Source organism: Perissodus microlepis, chromosome 12, assembly GCF_051167445.1.
Source record: "Perissodus microlepis isolate ML-2025 ecotype Zambia chromosome 12, ASM5116744v1, whole genome shotgun sequence".
Classification (NCBI taxonomy): domain Eukaryota; kingdom Metazoa; phylum Chordata; class Actinopteri; order Cichliformes; family Cichlidae; genus Perissodus; species Perissodus microlepis.
The window spans coordinates 23,455,355-23,472,131 of record NC_140472.1 but is presented as its reverse complement, the minus strand read 5'-3'; the positions used below and the strand labels follow the sequence as shown (position 1 = coordinate 23,472,131).

General features: G+C 38.8%; 1 protein-coding gene across 1 annotated transcript in view; it reads right to left on the bottom strand.

Moving 5' to 3' along the window:
- The window catches only part of ipo11 (importin 11), a 119,577-nt gene that overhangs the window by 26,355 nt on the left and 76,445 nt on the right, over positions 1–16,777 (bottom strand). The window contains exons 23-28 of the mRNA XM_084947468.1: positions 6,810–6,889; positions 6,590–6,670; positions 5,841–5,936; positions 5,342–5,455; positions 4,750–4,871; positions 594–689 (exon numbers count right to left, since the gene is read on the bottom strand). Coding sequence (XP_084803594.1) covers positions 594–689; positions 4,750–4,871; positions 5,342–5,455; positions 5,841–5,936; positions 6,590–6,670; positions 6,810–6,889 — 589 coding nt within the window. The remainder of the gene's footprint in view (positions 1–593; positions 690–4,749; positions 4,872–5,341; positions 5,456–5,840; positions 5,937–6,589; positions 6,671–6,809; positions 6,890–16,777) is intronic.

Here is a 16,777-nt window from a genome sequence, read left to right as displayed (position 1 = left end):
ACATACAGTAGACTTTGCTCCCAGCTTTTCAGTTCATTTCACACCATTAGATCTTAGTATGGTGCTGAGCATCTTTCACAGCAGTGAATAGGTGTCTATGTTTGGTGAACATCTGCTAAGAAACTGCTGAGAAAGAGACCAAAAATATTGAAATATGTAGAGGAGGTTCAAGTGTAAGGAGTGCTGTACTCTGTACTGTAACTTTTCATACAGTGAGAAAGTGATGGTAACTCAGACACGGGCATTACTATGAGGCTTTATCAAGGTGCAAATACAACCAAGTCAATCTCTCATTTGCTTTCCTTGTTTTCCCTGTAGTGAGCCACTGCCCCCATGAAATTAATTTTTATCTCAAAATATTTCTTCTGAGGTTTGCATTTGATAAATTCCAACTTCAGCATCGCATCTGCATTTGTAGTGCTTCAAGCACTTTTGGGCGTCTTCATTCATTATGCATGAGTTTTGTCAAAATTACAAACTCCATTCATTTGTGAAAAAAATGATGGGAAGGTTTGGACTGTATAATTTCCACGTTTATAAGCACAGTTTTTTTCTGCTCGTCATTTGTCAAGTAAAAAAATATGAATACTTACTCTTTGAAAGTGCCCGTTTCAGGATCTTCTGTCATTACATCATGTAATGCCTCAACACAAATGTTGACGATGCCACAGAACTTGTCCTGAATCACGCTGATAACACAGAGAACAGAGCTTCATTACTCATGCTGATCTCACCATCACTTTTGACATCATCAGTACATTTTCACTGGAAAAAAATGGGACAGTGTTATTTTGCTTTTACTTTATTAGTTACACACACAAAGCCTTATCATGTTGTCCACACAGTTCTCCAGAGGAAACAATTTTTTCACATTATATGCATTTCATATGGGCAAAATTCATAGTAATTCTATCTTACAATGAAAACTAGCCCAGTTGCTACTTCTAGATAGGATAGTCTTATCTGATTATTGGTTCACAGTTATCACTTATATCACTATGTCTGTAGTTCTACATTTAAAAAAAAGATATATTGTATCATAACAGCCATTTGAAGAGCCTCTAGTTTAACTACTCCGTTCCTAAAACTAGCAATTAAACTCCAGAGTTTAAAACCCCTTTACATATAAAGCATTTAGAGACCAATCACACAACTACTACATGACTCCAACAGAAAATTTTATATCTCATGAGTTCACACTTGCTTGTAGTTCCTTAGTTTCCAAAAGAACAATTCACTACCATGTACCCAAGACACTGTAAGATTAGGCCTAAACTCTCAGTCTCATATAATTTTGCATGGTTTGCTGAAACAGCCTCTTCCTGACTCACTTCACTCTAAATGCACTCATAAGCCATTATTGATTTAACACTCATTAACCGTGTCTTCTCTTTCAGTTTGTGTTTTTTTCACTCTGTTGTCATTTGTTACCTGCCATTCTGCAGATATATCTGGCTGCAGAGGTGTATTTTCCCAGTCCTCACTTACCAGCCCGGCCAACCTGTCAACAGCCTGTCGTATTGTTTCTCCTATTTCTACACTTTTCACTTTAAAATCACCCCAGTTGGTTGTAACAAATGAGAGTCCTCCCAGAGCCTGGTTCTCTTGGAGCTTTACTTCTGTTAAAAGGGAAGGATTACTCCCGACTTTTAGAAAGTGTTTACTTAAAGTGTATCGTCTTGTTTATCTCTGCAATACTGTTAGGTCTTGACCCTTCTATCTAAAGTGCCCTGAGATAAGTGACTGGCAATTTGGGCTATATAAATATAACTGACATCAACAACCTTTAAAAATAATATAGTTTATGAAACCCAACCACACAAGCTTGGAGACTTGCCACAGTCACTGGTGAACTATTTGAGTGAGTCTCAGTGGTTAGTGGTAGTGGACAGAATATACTTGGGGTTTTTTTTCTCCCCTACATCAACAAGAATGAGAAAACAGGGAAGGAAGTGTTAGTGTGAGTGAGTATGGGCACTGATACATCAACTGTTCCTTCTTCTGTCAGTTCATATTCTCAGCCAGGTAGACCCCAGGCAATGCTACATAAAGTTCACTAAGCATTAGGACAAGCCATAACCTGGAAAATCAGAATGAAAGATGGTTCTGGGAAAACACAGAAGAAGCAAGTATACACAGATGTGTCCTTATTTTGTAAGTGTGGCAATTTTACACATACACATGGTACCAAATCAGACTAAATATTGATATCAGTGCTAAATAATCCGAAATGTGCTCAATTACCTAGTCACCATAATATTAATTAGGAAATAAAGATTACTGGCCTGATGGTTTAGGCAACTCTCGCACACACACAAAATCATATCTAGCAGTGGCTCTACAGTTGATCCTTTTGGTAAAATATACCTACCAATATCCTGGGAGGGTAAAATAAAATCACTAAACATATGTGCCCCTGGTTATGAATAACAGTCTTAAATTGGTGGCCATGGCAACAACTGGAAATGGGCTTTTTGCCTTTAAGATCATTTTAACATGTCTGTCAATTCTAATTCTATCAACCAAAAACAACTCCCAAGTGAAAAACTAATAGCTGATTAGTGGTGCTGCTCAGTGCCTGTCATTTAAATCACCCTTAAGTGAAAAACTTCACAGTGATTACATGATGGCTTGCATGCCAAAACAAACTATTTACAAACTAGTTCGTAGAGATCTTTGAGAAGTAGTCACTACTCTGTCACAGTAAATCCCATTCACTTTTCTTTCCCCTAGTGATTTCTTTTTTGTAAATCATATATAACATATTACATATATCACATACAATCACCAGCCACTTTATTAGGTATCCTTTGCTAGTGCTGGGTTCAACACCTTTTGCCTTCTCAGAACTGCTTAAATTCTTTGTAGCATAGATTAACTAAGGTGCTATAAACATTCCTCAGCGATTTTGGGCCATAGAGACATGACAGCATCAGAGAGTTGCTGCAGACTTGTTGGCTGACTATCCATGATACAAATGTCCTGTTTCACCACTTCCCATTGAGATCTTTGAGTTTCCCAAGAAAACATCCCCCAAACCATTATATTACCGCTAGCATCTTCAACTGTTGATCCATGGCAGGACGGAACCAGGTTTTTAAAATTCTGACCGCCCCATCTGAATGTTACAGTAGAAATTAAGACTCATCAGACCAGGAGACTTTCCTCCGGTCTCAAAATTTGATGAACTGCAAACTGTATTCTCAGTTTCCCGTTCTAAACTGATAGGAGCAGTGTCTTTTGTGGTCTTCTGCTGCTCTTGCCTGTAACAAGTGGTTTCTTGAGTCATTGTTGCCTTCCTATCAACTCGAAGCAGTTTGGCCATTCTCTTCTGACCTCTTGCATCAACAAGGCATTTGTAACTTGATATTTTCTCTTATTCTCTGAAAAACCCACACATGGTTATGTGGGAAAATCCTAGTAGATCAGCAGTTTCTGAGACACTGGGACTAGCCTGTCTGGCATAAAAAGTCACTTAAAGTTAGCCAGTTTTGCAGCTTTTTCCCTAATTAAAAAAAAAAAAGTAACTTCACCATGAATTCCATTTTGGAGCCAAGGAGTAAAGCTACAAAGCCTAAGTACCAAAAACTGTAGTACCCTGAATGGTATGGAGAGAAATTTGACTCCAAAATGCTGCAAAGGCATCCGATATGATCCACTAGTGTAAACCAAGATTTGTGAGCTAAACTTAATGAGTTGTGAGTAAATGATTAGTATTTATTCAGCTTTATGATGTATGTATTTGCAAAACAGTTTTACATGTGGTCAGATTGCTTCATATTTGTGCTTGGATTGAACCACATGCTTGTGAGTCCTCGTAAGTTACATACAAATCATTGAACACAATTGTAAATCTTAGTTTGCGCTTGTGGATCTTATCGTACGCATTTGCAACACCTTTGAGGCAAATTTCTATCCAAAGAATGGCCTATTGAGGCCTGCTCCAAAAGCAAGTAAATCTCTACAGGCTTTCATATGAAAATGCTCAATGTTACATCTGGGAGAAAAAAAAAATTATGGTGACAGCTTAATAGAAAAAAACAAAAACAATTAAAAAAAAAGACGGCTTGCACATATAAACATGTATCATTACCATCATCCTTCTGTCAGTACGGCACATAAAATGCTCAAGTTCAATGTAAGAGGGCTGGTACTCTGTGTCTGTCAGCACGTATCCACGTATTTATCTCTTCATTTATCATAGCGAGAGGTGTTGCCCAGAAAGTGTTTACGGTCGGGACAATAATCCACCAGAAGAAGAGAGACATAAACAAATGTGTTTCATGCTTTGGCTAAAGGATGATGAATTACAGATTTAAGTAACATCGCTTACTATAGCTTGTGACATTAAGTCTTAAAGAGAGATGGAAAGTCGTTTTATTTCTGACAATATATTCTCGCCCCCATATGCAAGTCTGAAAACCCAGCTGTCTGCATTGGCCTGTATAAGGTGTGTATATCAGTATCCGCATTTGTGCTGCTCGGCTGACATATAATTGGCACCCAGAGTGTTAAAGCAGGTGCCCGTTAAGCTGTTCTGCTGTTCTGCATTTTATGGCTGTAAGGAGAAATATATACAGGATACAGGATAATTTCACCGTAATGATGAACAAGAGTCTACTAAATAATTTTCCAAGAACATCATTACTTTCCCCCTGTTGTGCCCTAAAGTCAGCTATGCAGTTCAATCCACTTTTCATGAGCTTAAAGCAAAATCAACACAGAAAAGAATTCAAAAATGATTCTCACCTGTTGTCAGATGGCAGGAGGGAAAGCAGAGCCAGCGACGACAGCTTCCTCCTCTCAGGCTGAGTGATGTTGTCCATTCGGTCAACCCACATCTCTATAACATTGCCCAACAACTGGTCCATCTGATGAGCGGAGAAAAGGAGGAAGAGAAATAAGGAGGACAGAAAAAAGGGTTAGTGAGTAAAAAAAAAGAAAAAAGAAAAAGAAAAAGAGCAGCAGCAATTTGTATAGAGATGCGTCTCAACCTTCGCTATATTTTTGATTAAACTTCCTGTCTTGTCCTCTGTGGTAAGAAAAAACAAGCATGGTATGATGAGAGACAACTTAGAGAGGAACATCTTTGCATTTATTTAGATTAAGGCTGCAATCTCAAAACTAGGCACAATTAATTTCTTTGCTCAGAGTTTCACAGTAGAGGACGACAACATTTTAGGGCTTGAAAATGTTACCATTTGCAATTCCTTGGCTCATTACTTTCAGCCTCGTTCACACCGATTCCCTTTTAACAGGCACTTTGCATTTATGTCTCCCACAGACATTCATCGAGTCTGTGCTGAGGAGAGAGAAATGAAGGGCAGACATCAAACCTCACCTCCTGGTTACACTCAGAAGCCATTTGACTTAGCAAAGACGAGAAAAAACTGGAGTTCTGGAGCAGGACGCGACCCATGATGCCCAGGTAGGTGGACATCACCACGGGATATCTCTGTAGATCATAGACACGCAATCATGCATCCAGATGATGAAACATAACCACGCATAAATGGTTTTACATAAAACACGAGTCATTAAGCTTGATAAGGGGAAAAGATGGACCCACTGACACAGCAGAATCCTGTGAATGTGTAACCTTTAACTGAGCTGACTTATCAATAATTGCCACTATACAGTCTTTGAAGAATTCATTTCAAGTGACAGTAAAGGACAAATTAGAAGAAGGGCCGGGACTATTAACACTTAAGAAAGAACGAAAACCTCAAAAGACAAATTTAAGGTTAAATATGTGGTGAATAATGAAAAACATTTTTACAGGTTCCTCCTTTTACACAGTTCCAGCGTAGATTCGAGCAAGATGCAAAGGTAAAACTCACCTCACCATCCACAATACCTCTGAAGACAGCTGGCAGCAGGGGCTGAAACATGTGGGCTCCCAGCATGGGGCTAACCTTTAAAGCTATCTCTACCACCTGCAGGGACACAGGGCGAGGAAGGATGAAGGGCGACCCTCAGAGGGTGGAGTAAGCAAAAGGAGCAGAGAGAAACTGACAGGAAAATCTCAGGAGGAAGCCAGAAAAGGAGCACAAAGGGTCAGCCACATAAAAATGTAAAGAAACTTCTGTCGTTATGGGAAAATCCCTCTTTTTATAGATGGTACAGTACGCGAAAGACGCAGCGTTTTTACATGTTGTATTACTTTCCCACGAAAACTAAATGCTGCTTCTTGTATTCATAATCAAAGACGGTGATGCTGCAGGTAAGAGGGTCTAGAGTGAGCCGTTTGATATTCCTTATGTGCCATTTCTCAAATTCTTTTATTAGTAATGAAAAAGCCATAGCTCCTCTTGCATTATAATGGGGTGTCAGTTAATAAGCAGCAGTGCTTGCGCAATTTGTTTGTGTAAATGTTTATGTGTCTCCTTTTACTGGATATAATAGTGCTTTCAGCGCACCTGCTCTTCAGTGGCCACACAGGCACAACAACCTCTCACAGTGGCTGAACTCAAAAGCAATGAAAAATAAATCCAGACAATAAAAGAGAACGAGACACAATCAGCTGTGATTTTGGAAAAACAACATCTACGTGACTTGACTTTTTGTGAGAGGGGAGGAATGGGAGTACCTTGAGCACCTGCACCTGCCCTTCATTTGTGATGTCTTTCAGCAGGTCACAAAACGATCGACACAAGGATTCTGCGTAGTTCTGGGGAGGGAATAATCGGGGTAGATAGTTCAGTTCTGTAAAAACTTATGCAGATTAGCATGCCAACATGTATTATGACAGTATATTGTGCCAATATAAGAGTTATGTGAAGTCCAAGTGTTCTTTTGTTGTGTCTCACCTGCAGAAACTCTGTGGCAGACAAATATATGTAGCCATTAACAATGTGGAAGCAGGTACGCAGGTTCTCAGAGCTCAGCTCTAAAACAGAAATGTAAATGCTGCACTTTACAAATTGGACAACAGGTAATTTTTGGAGCATTGCATAACAAACAGAGGGACCAAAGACAATGCGAGAATATGGTTTTTGTTTCTAAATAATCTGCGGTGATAACACTGCTGAGTGAGACTCTTAATTCAGTTCAGTTTTACTTATATAGCACCAAATGACAACAACAGATGCCTCAAGGTGTGACTAGTAAAGACCCTACAATAGCACAATAATTGCTGTGGTTTTCTCTATATTGTAGGGTCTTTATCTTACAATATAAAGCACACTGAGGTGACCATTTTTGTGATTTGGTGCTATATAAATCAAATTTAACAGAATTTTTGTGTATCTGTGTGCATGACTGTATGTTTAAGTAACTATGTTTCTCTGTAAAGTAACATCTGGCAATAGCAAAGAAGCAAAGCATTCAGCCATCTCAGGTATAATAGTAAAAAAATCATAATTATAAAAATTAAATTAAAAAACAACTTTATAATAATACAATTAATCTAATTTATTATTTTATAATAATTTAAATTTCTATAAATAAATGTGTTGTAGCCCATGCCCCCACTTTAGACTCAAATCTGCTTGCTGCAAGTATCACTGGAACAACAAGTGGGATTGCTGCAGTCAGCTTTCAGCGAGCTACCCAATTTAAGCAGTGTATTAACAGTTCATTTTATTTTGACTTCTGTAGCATTATTGTAGATTTTTGCTGATTAAAACAAAATGTAGCTGCTTCCATTCAACATTAAGTTCGCTTTTCTTAATGTTGAAGCTTGCTGAACAGGTGGTTTGAGTAAGGACTCCCGCTAGCTTTTTCCCAGTAAAGTTTGTAATGATGGTTACAGTAGCAGGCACTGCTGTTTTAAATACTACAAACACACTTTGTTTCACTACACCTGAGCTAACCGGTTTGGAAATGGCTCTGCATCTTTGCTATTCACCCTCTTTTTAGACAGACTCTGGTTCCATGTTACTCACACACGCCCCCTCATTAAATTTCTCTTGCGGGTCTGTTTTAGTCCCAAACCCTTAGAGTAAATGAAGGATTGAAGCAAAAGAATCTGCTTCTTTGCGATAAAGTTATTTGAGTTACTTGATGAATCGTCTAAGGCCTAGTTTACAAGATTAGACAATAAACTCCTTAGTTATCAATAGCTTTTCTTTTCTGTTAAATTAAGTGCATTTAGTTTAATTTAAGACTGATGAAAACAATTTCAAGGATATCAAGTTATATAAGGTAAGGTAAAGACAAACTGTTCAAACAGAAGTCTTGTACAAAAATAAAGACAATTTATACTAGCAACTTCAAATCAAAATAATAAACCACCAGTGCTATCCCCTCTGCCTCCTAGTAGTCACACCAATGTATCAATTTTAAAATCCTACGTCGCCTTGTTTTCAAGTTCTCGCATTCACAAATTTTGGTTTCCATGCTGCTCACCCGGCAATTGACGACAATACCCCATCAGCCTTTTACGGTTATAAACTGTAACACAGTATTGTTACAGTTTTCCTGTGCAGTATTTCCTAGTACACATACTTAAATATAACGTTGCTTAGGAGGCTGTGATTCCTTGTCCTTTTAAACAAAATCCTAGCTTTCTTTTGATTACATCAAAACACCTAAACCTGATGTGTTTACTTGTCAAAGTTTGTCTGCAAGAAGATTATAGTAGAATCTGTGATAAACAATGACAGTGGGCCCACTATGAGCGTGCCTGTTTGTAAAGATGATATTTATGCTAATGCATGCAACATGTTTTCTCCAGCCAACTGTCAGACATAATAAAGTAATGACGGTAATATATTCTGCCATCTGTTATCTTCTCAGGTACATTATGTATTCCAGGAGCAATTTAGTCACTGCATCAGCCAAACACAGTATAAGGCTATACTACGCTAAACACATGTAATGAGAATCGATAATGAGTAGACAATTATTGAATATAACACAAAGGAGACACAGGTTAGTGCAAATTATAAATAAGGAAGGAGCAAACAGAGGAATGTCTAAATAGTCAAAATAACTATTTTAATAGTTTAATAGTTATTCTGTGTAGAATTGGTACAGGAAGAGAGCATTAAGAGGAAAGAAATGCATTCGTTTGGTCAGCCCAAGTCATAAAAAAAAAGAAAAGAAAAGTCAAGGCAACAGATTTCTTAATAGTGAATGAGCAAGGGGACGTCAGTTCATTGAACATTGCAAGCATGGCAGGTCCGCAGACAATGGATAAATGGGTGTGAATGTCCAAGCTTACTTAGAGACTGGATTTACATATTTTGACACGTAACAGTTTTTATGCATATTCTTTTTTAAGTTAAAAATATATATTTTAGTAAATGTGCAGTAACTCTATAGTTACCTCTAACCCAGTAAAAAACAGAGATATTGTGTTGCTGGTTTCCCAGATACTTCACCAAATGACCGAAAATGCTGGAAGTTTTCCTCTCTTTCAAATTCCATTATGCAGTTATTTAGTAAAGGACACAAAAGAGTTCATTTGATGGAAGCCATTATTTTCATAGCCTAAAAGCGAGCAAAATCAATATTTCAAAAATAAATGTATTCAAATAGATTTAACTTGGACAGAAATTCTTTTGTTGTGTCTAAATCATTTTATTCCCATCAAGGTAACCTGAAAGGAAAGGAAAAGATGTGGGTGGCTAATCCATCTCTGTGCTGTCAGTGACACCAATGATTTTATTAAACATTACTGAATCAAATTCAAAAGAAAGCAATACCTCCGCTTTCACAATACCTGCTCTAGCTGCAAATTATAATTTGTGCCAAAAACACAATTACTGCATAGACGTTTCTGTACACAAACAAATATAGGGTAAATAGAATAGCCTGAGCACATGCCAAACTAAACATAACTCTTTAGCAAGTTTCTTTTGTTGTGACTGCAAAAATAAAACTACTAAGTAAAGAACTATGGTCAAACAATTGATGCAATACATAAAACAAGACACAAAATTAAGGTTGGCTATAGTATGTACTTAAATATCTCATTCATGTTTCTCCAAAATGTGCCTCAACTCACACTGCGTAACTGAAAACAGTTACAAGTTGCCAAAAATAGGTTGATTTAAACTACTGGTGGGCTCTGGCTGGTGGCAGAGCTCTCACAGCAAACCTCCAGTGAGAACCGATCAGCATCTAATATAACTGCTTTGAGCTGAGATTCTACCAGCAGGTCTCTAAAGGCCAAGACTGGAACAAACATGGAAAGGGGCTTTTATGAGTGAGCTTAGCGTGAATACCCCAGGCGCAGTTTAAAAGCTATTTCAGTTCATATGACAGGGAAACTAGTGGGGTGTACTAAAAATGTGGCAACAAGGTTAATCTGGTTTGATATGTAACCTTGAAATGAAGGGCTCTGAGAGGAAAAACAAATTTCCAGAAGAGACGTGAATGTTACATTAAGCATTTGTCTGTTATTCTACAATCCACCAAACAGAGTAACTTTGAGGGGAAAACCAGGTTGTTTCACCACAAATCTTCCCCAAGAGGGTAAAAAACAGAGTTGTGCATTGTAGGCATTGATTGACAAGAAATAACTATTTTTCGGCATTCTGTTTGATCAGAGTCGGGGCTTTTTATATTACTTTAGCTGTTTATTACTTGCATTTCATTCCTCTTCTTAAATGTGTACTTTCTGATAAGATAGTACCTCAAGTTATGCTTACCTAAAATCTTAATTGAGTGAGCTACATGATACTGGAAGGACCAAAATACCCACACAGATAATTCAAATTTGAAATGCACACAACACAGGGCAGGAAATTTTTCAGGAAACTTAGTAAAATTATTTCATATATTTCTTACAGGTTTTTTTTTAAAAAAATATTAACTGTTTTACTAAACTGTCTTTGAAGTGGGACTGTACAAGGTTCTGCCAGTAGATATGACCTCCAAGCAGACAGGATCACCAAGCCGTGATCATGATCAGCAGCACGCATATTTTAGTTGCCAAAAAGAAATCATTATCATTTAAATAAACATATGCATGGGTCTGTCATCAGAACATTTACAATATGAAAGAAGGACACAGACACCATGACATCACTCATTCATTTTGTGCTCCAAATTTTGTTGCTGCCATTTTTTAAATTTATTTTTTTGGAACCAGAAGTGATGAAGATGACTGAGTATTCTACCCTAACTAGATTGGTTGTTGAGCTTCATCAACAAACTGTACAAGTGAAATGAAGATATACAGATATTTGCTAATCAATGCTAATTAGTAACAGACTCATTTCAGACATCAAAAAGTACAAACTTCTTGGGAGGTGTGTGCCAACAAGCAAACCTATATTAGTCAGTCCAGAGGTGTAATTATCTCACTACGCCGTGGAGGCGCCACCTAGCAGGCAATCAAACAGTCATATTCATAACAGCGTCCAGCACCAATCCATCTGCCAATCTCCCGCTCCCTTCTCCCCTCACTCGTAAACAAGACCCCAAGATACTTAAACTCCTTCACTTGGGGCAGGAACACGTCCCTGACCCAGAGTCAGGACTCCACCCTTTTCCAGCTGAGGACCATGGCCTCTGATTTGGAGGTGCTGATTGTCATTCACACTCAGCTGCGAAACACTCCATTGGGAGCTGGAGGCAGTCACCTGATGAAGCTAACAGAAGCACATAATCTGCAAAAAGCAGAGATGAAATTCTGAGACCACCCAAGTGGAAGCCTTCTGCCACTTGGCTACACCTAGAAATTCTGTCCATCAAAATTATGGACAGAATAACCACATTGTTCCTCCTGTATCAGAGGTACTACTAACGGACGGACTCCTTTCCACCACCCTGGCATAGACTTTCCCAGGGGGGCGGAGGAGTGTGATCCCCCTATACTTGGAGCACACCCTCCGAACCTTTTCTTGAAGATGGGACCCACCATCTCGGTCTGTCAATCTAGAAGTACCGGCCCTGATCTTCACACAATATTGTACAGGCACGAACCTCATCCAACCCAGGAGATCTGCCACTAAGGAGTTGTTAAACTGCTTCAATGACCTCACTCCCGGATATAGACAAGTCTCCCCACTCTACCCCAGACTCTTCTACGGAAGACATGTCAGTAGGATTAAGGAGATCCTCGAAGTACTCTTTTCACCACCTGACAATGTCCTCAGTTGAAGTCAGCAGCGCTCCATCTGCACTATACACAGTGCAGGTAGAGCAACGCTTTCCTCTCCTGAGTCGCCTGATGGTTTGCCAGAATCTCTTTGAGGCAGTCCAGGGAAAATAAAATCGATCGAATTGATGAAAAACTATTTCTTCTAAACAGTCTAGTTCTAATATAAACAAAGAGTAGACTGTTCTTTTTTCTATGCCTGTGAAAATACTGTCTCCCCCATTATCACACTTCAGTGACACCATATGAGTACACTCAAAAATACTTAATCTTACCTGCAAGCACAGTTACACATGCTGCATTAATGCCAAAGGCAAAATAAGAGGTGAATAAATGCTTGTGACATCTCTCCAGTCCCTGTCCCTCCATAATGAAACCACCACAAGCACTCCTGCCATGTCAAGCTGATAAGATGTGTATTCTGGTAATACCCTTTGAAGAAGAGTTTTGTGTAGCTATCAACATAAGAGGAAAACACACAAATTAATATTAAAAGAAAAAATAAACAAATAATTTAATTCTTATTCTGGGCAGCCCAGAGTACCAAGGCCTGGACTTGATAAGACTTTCATCATTCACATCCCTCACGATTGCAAATGAACCCAAGCCACCCCCAGTGTCCATGTATGAATACAAACAGCCTGACAAAAATAACACTGCATCTTTCTGGTTATTGGAAGTAAATTCACTTCCATCTCCACACAGCATCCCCAGACAATTTCGGTGTGACACTAATACGACAGGAACAAAAGGATGGAGGATTTAGTGTGACTCAGCTTCAACATATCGGCTTCTTTTTACATCAACACAACAGCCCGATAAATGCTATTCTCTACCTTTGTTGTTCTCTCCTGGGTTCAATGTTGTGAGATATAAAAAGTGCAATCCAGAAAGCACAATTATGATGGTCTGGAAATAAACACTCAGGTTCCAAATGAACAATAAAAAAATGTCTGCAGTTGATAGTAACCAGTGGTAGCCCTCAGCCTTCTAGCAGGTAGACCTATGGTATCAATTTGAAAATCCTAGGTGACTTCCTTCTGGACTTATCCCGTTCCAAAGATTTTCAGAAAACTTGACCTCTGAGTAGGGATGGGTATTGATAAGATTTTCACGATTCCGATTCCATTTTCGATTCTGTTTAACGATTCGATTCTTTATCGATTCTTTTTAAAAAGGAGAACACTAAGTTCGATTAGCTTAGAACTTTGTTTTATATCTTCTCTTTGAAGAAGATAGAAATTTAGGAGTAACGTGGCCTTACAAACCCAACAGTGATATCTTAAGATTTCCACAGCCTACGGCTCTTCAATAGGGTGTCACAGGGTCCCCAGGAAAAAAAAATTGTAAATGTAAAATAATAAAAAAAAAAAATTCTTCTGTAGCAATAACAAAGTATAACATAAATTATTCTGTAGCAATTACACAAGAATATCCAGTAATGTCCCTGCCCACAATTAAACACATTCACTTACCGAAAATCGGGGGCATCTGCTGTGGCAAATGGGTGCAAGCCTTTTATCACAAACTTAGTCACTGCTCGGTGACATTCGTCTATCCTGGCCTGAAAGGAGACGCTACCGGTAGACTGCAGCGAGAACTGCCAGCATCTGAGCCAGCCAGACTGTCTGTCTCTCTCATCATGGTCACCTAAATGCACAGTAATGGCAGGTTTTGTAATAAGGCAGATCGCGCTAACATAATATGCACTGTTAGTTGATTATTTACCTGCCGCATTAACGGGAGAGGACGTGCAAACGTTACCGCCGCTGCTGAGATTCACGAGTCTGGAGCGGACTTAAAAACATGACATTCATTTAAGGTTATCGTGTGTTTTGTGAGCAAATGCTTTTGCATATTCGTAGTGTTTCCTCCCTTAAATGAAATATCTACTTTTCAAGTATTGCAAGTTGCCCTGTTGTCATCCGTTCTCGTAAAGTATAACCAAACTTTTGAGCGTTTGAGCCGCCATGTTTCCTGCCAGGTAAATGATGCTCCGCAACGTGGTGACGTCATTCGGGGCGACTGGAATCGATAAGGGAATCGTTTGCAAAAATGGCAAACAATTCCAAGGAATTGAAACAGCGGGAACCGGTTCTCAACAAGAACCGGTTTTCGATACCCATCCCTACCTCTGAGTCATGGTCAAGGTCAGTGAGATCGGAACTAGTCTGAGACATAGGAGATACACCTATACTATTAGTTTCAAACTCCTACGTTACTTCGTTCTCAAGTTATCACATTCACAAACTTAGGTGTCCATGATGAAGGCCGCCTGTTCGATAGGATGACGCCACTATCCCATCAGCCTTTTACAGCTAAGGGGTAAAAAATACTCTTTCAAATGTTTTTGAAGAGGACAATGCACTTCCTCAGGTTTCCAGCAAAGCGCTCACCAAAAGTGCAGAACACACAGCTGGGCACAAGGAAACTTTTTTTATTAATTAGTCAGATTTGCAATGCAATTGAATTATAGAGAAATTATTTTAATATTTTCTCCTTCCATGCATAGAAATGCCCATGGACAAAATATTAGAAAAGCCTAAGGAATACAAATTAGTCTAAATCAGAATAGGCTGTTTTGCCAAACACTATAAAAGCAATTAAATTTTAACAAAGATGTGGGAAGGGAGGACACAATCACCCCCTCCACGCACACACCGTCATAATCAAATAGTCACAAAAACAGATGCTAAAGCACTGATTAAGCTTTAGTGAGTACATCCTTCATAGCCCTGGGCATATGCTGCAAAATCCGCTTCAGTTATCAACATTAGCTGGGAAATGAGACTCACATCTGACTGCGATAACAGTCCCTGAAGTACCACTAATGGTTGCTGGGTACTTCTAAAACGTGGTCATATTCCACAATTCCACTATTCCACAATTTTCAGTTTATAATCTGTGATTAGGGTGAAAATGTTTGCAAAGTAAGGAAAGTGAACAGATAGCAAAAAAGCTGTGCCAAAATCTGCAATGAAGCGCAACAAGGACAGATAATGTTTGTTGGGCTCATTCTAGTCAGCCAGCTACAAAAAGTTGGAGATCAGTAAAGCCCTAGGCTCGGGGGTTTAACAGCCTTCAAATGCATAAAACTTCACAGAAAAGTGACAAGTCATGATATCTCTGTTATTTCAAAGTGTTAATAAATACTAGACCTTGTTAATGCTCCGAAATATTCCAAGGTGAACGTATGAGAAGCGCTCTCCAAGCTCTATAGCCAGCAAACAAAGTCTCAAACATCTCACACTGGTTAATGCATGAGGAACTCAAGGTTAAACATGGATAGTATATCTGAAGTTATTAGACTGTAAGAAGAGCCCTTGTGGAGTATGATATCAGAATGGAAGAAAAGATGATAAGATGTTACCGTTTCCTCTATTGATGCATCAAATAAGGCCAAATATTTCCAACGTATGTGATAGCTATAATCAAAGCCATTACTTACAGTTAGGAAACCTGTAATAAAGAGCTTGTCATCTAATGGGGTTGTTCAGATTGATCCAGGAAACACATTAACAGGGCAGTTAACTGTGAGTCTACATTATGAGAAATGTTAGCAATTCCCTCAGAGTACTTTCATAAGCCCTTAGCAGGATTGCTTGATTCGTTTGTGGCTGTGCCTGGCCAATATTTTTGCACAACAGCTATGATGACACTGGATAATTGTGCCCCCCCAAAAAAAAAACCCCCAACAAAAAACAAAACAAACAAACAAACCCCACAGACAATGATATATCTATAGAATATGTTGGAAAAAAATGATACCAGTGAAATTCACTTTCATCTTTGTTTACTGTGTCCATCTATCTGTTCTTTTCCGCTTATCCGATTCAGGCTGGTTGGGGGGCGGGGTTGGAAACTACTCGAGCTACTGTACAGAGAGAGGTAGGGTTCACCATGGTTATGATGCCAGACTGTCACAAGGCTAACACAGAGAAACAGACAACCGTTCACACTCACATTCATGGATCTAATATCCTCGTGTCAGTGTTGTTCCCACATCATCATAATAAATGTTGTTCCAGGTTCAACATTGCAAGTGACCAATCACATTGTTGTCACGCCATACTTTTGCAAGCCAAGCCATACATTCATGACATTCCAATGTTGCAAGGACAATATGTATAATGCTTACCGTTTATTAAAGAATAGTATCCTGAAATGAAAAGAATTCAAATTGCTGGATCGGCGGACAGAGGCGGTTTCTCGCACGTTAATTAGATTCTTTTTTTAAGGTGTTTTTTTCCAAAGTCGCAAAAGTATGATGTCACAACAATGTGATTGGTCACTTGCAATGTTGAACCTGGAACAACATTTATTATGATGATGTGGGAACAACACCGACACGAGGATATCAGATCGTGCCACATTCATACTTAATTTAGAACCAATACTTAACCTAACACCACTAAGTGCACATCTTTGGACTGTGGGAAGAAGTGTGGGTACACAGAGAGAACCCACGCAGACATGGAGATAATCAAACTCCACAAATAAAGGCCCCAGCCAGATGGTGGATTCAAACCCAGGACCTTGCTGTGGACAACAGTGCAAACCAACATACTTAGGAAAAATTTATTACCATATTAATATAATCAAAATATGAGTGTAGGGAGGAGTCAGTCGGTAACAATAACTGTATATTGGTGTCCAAACAGAATAACTACACTAATGGTTAGTGCCTAACAGCCAAGAAAGGAACTTTTAAGCCATTACCAGCTA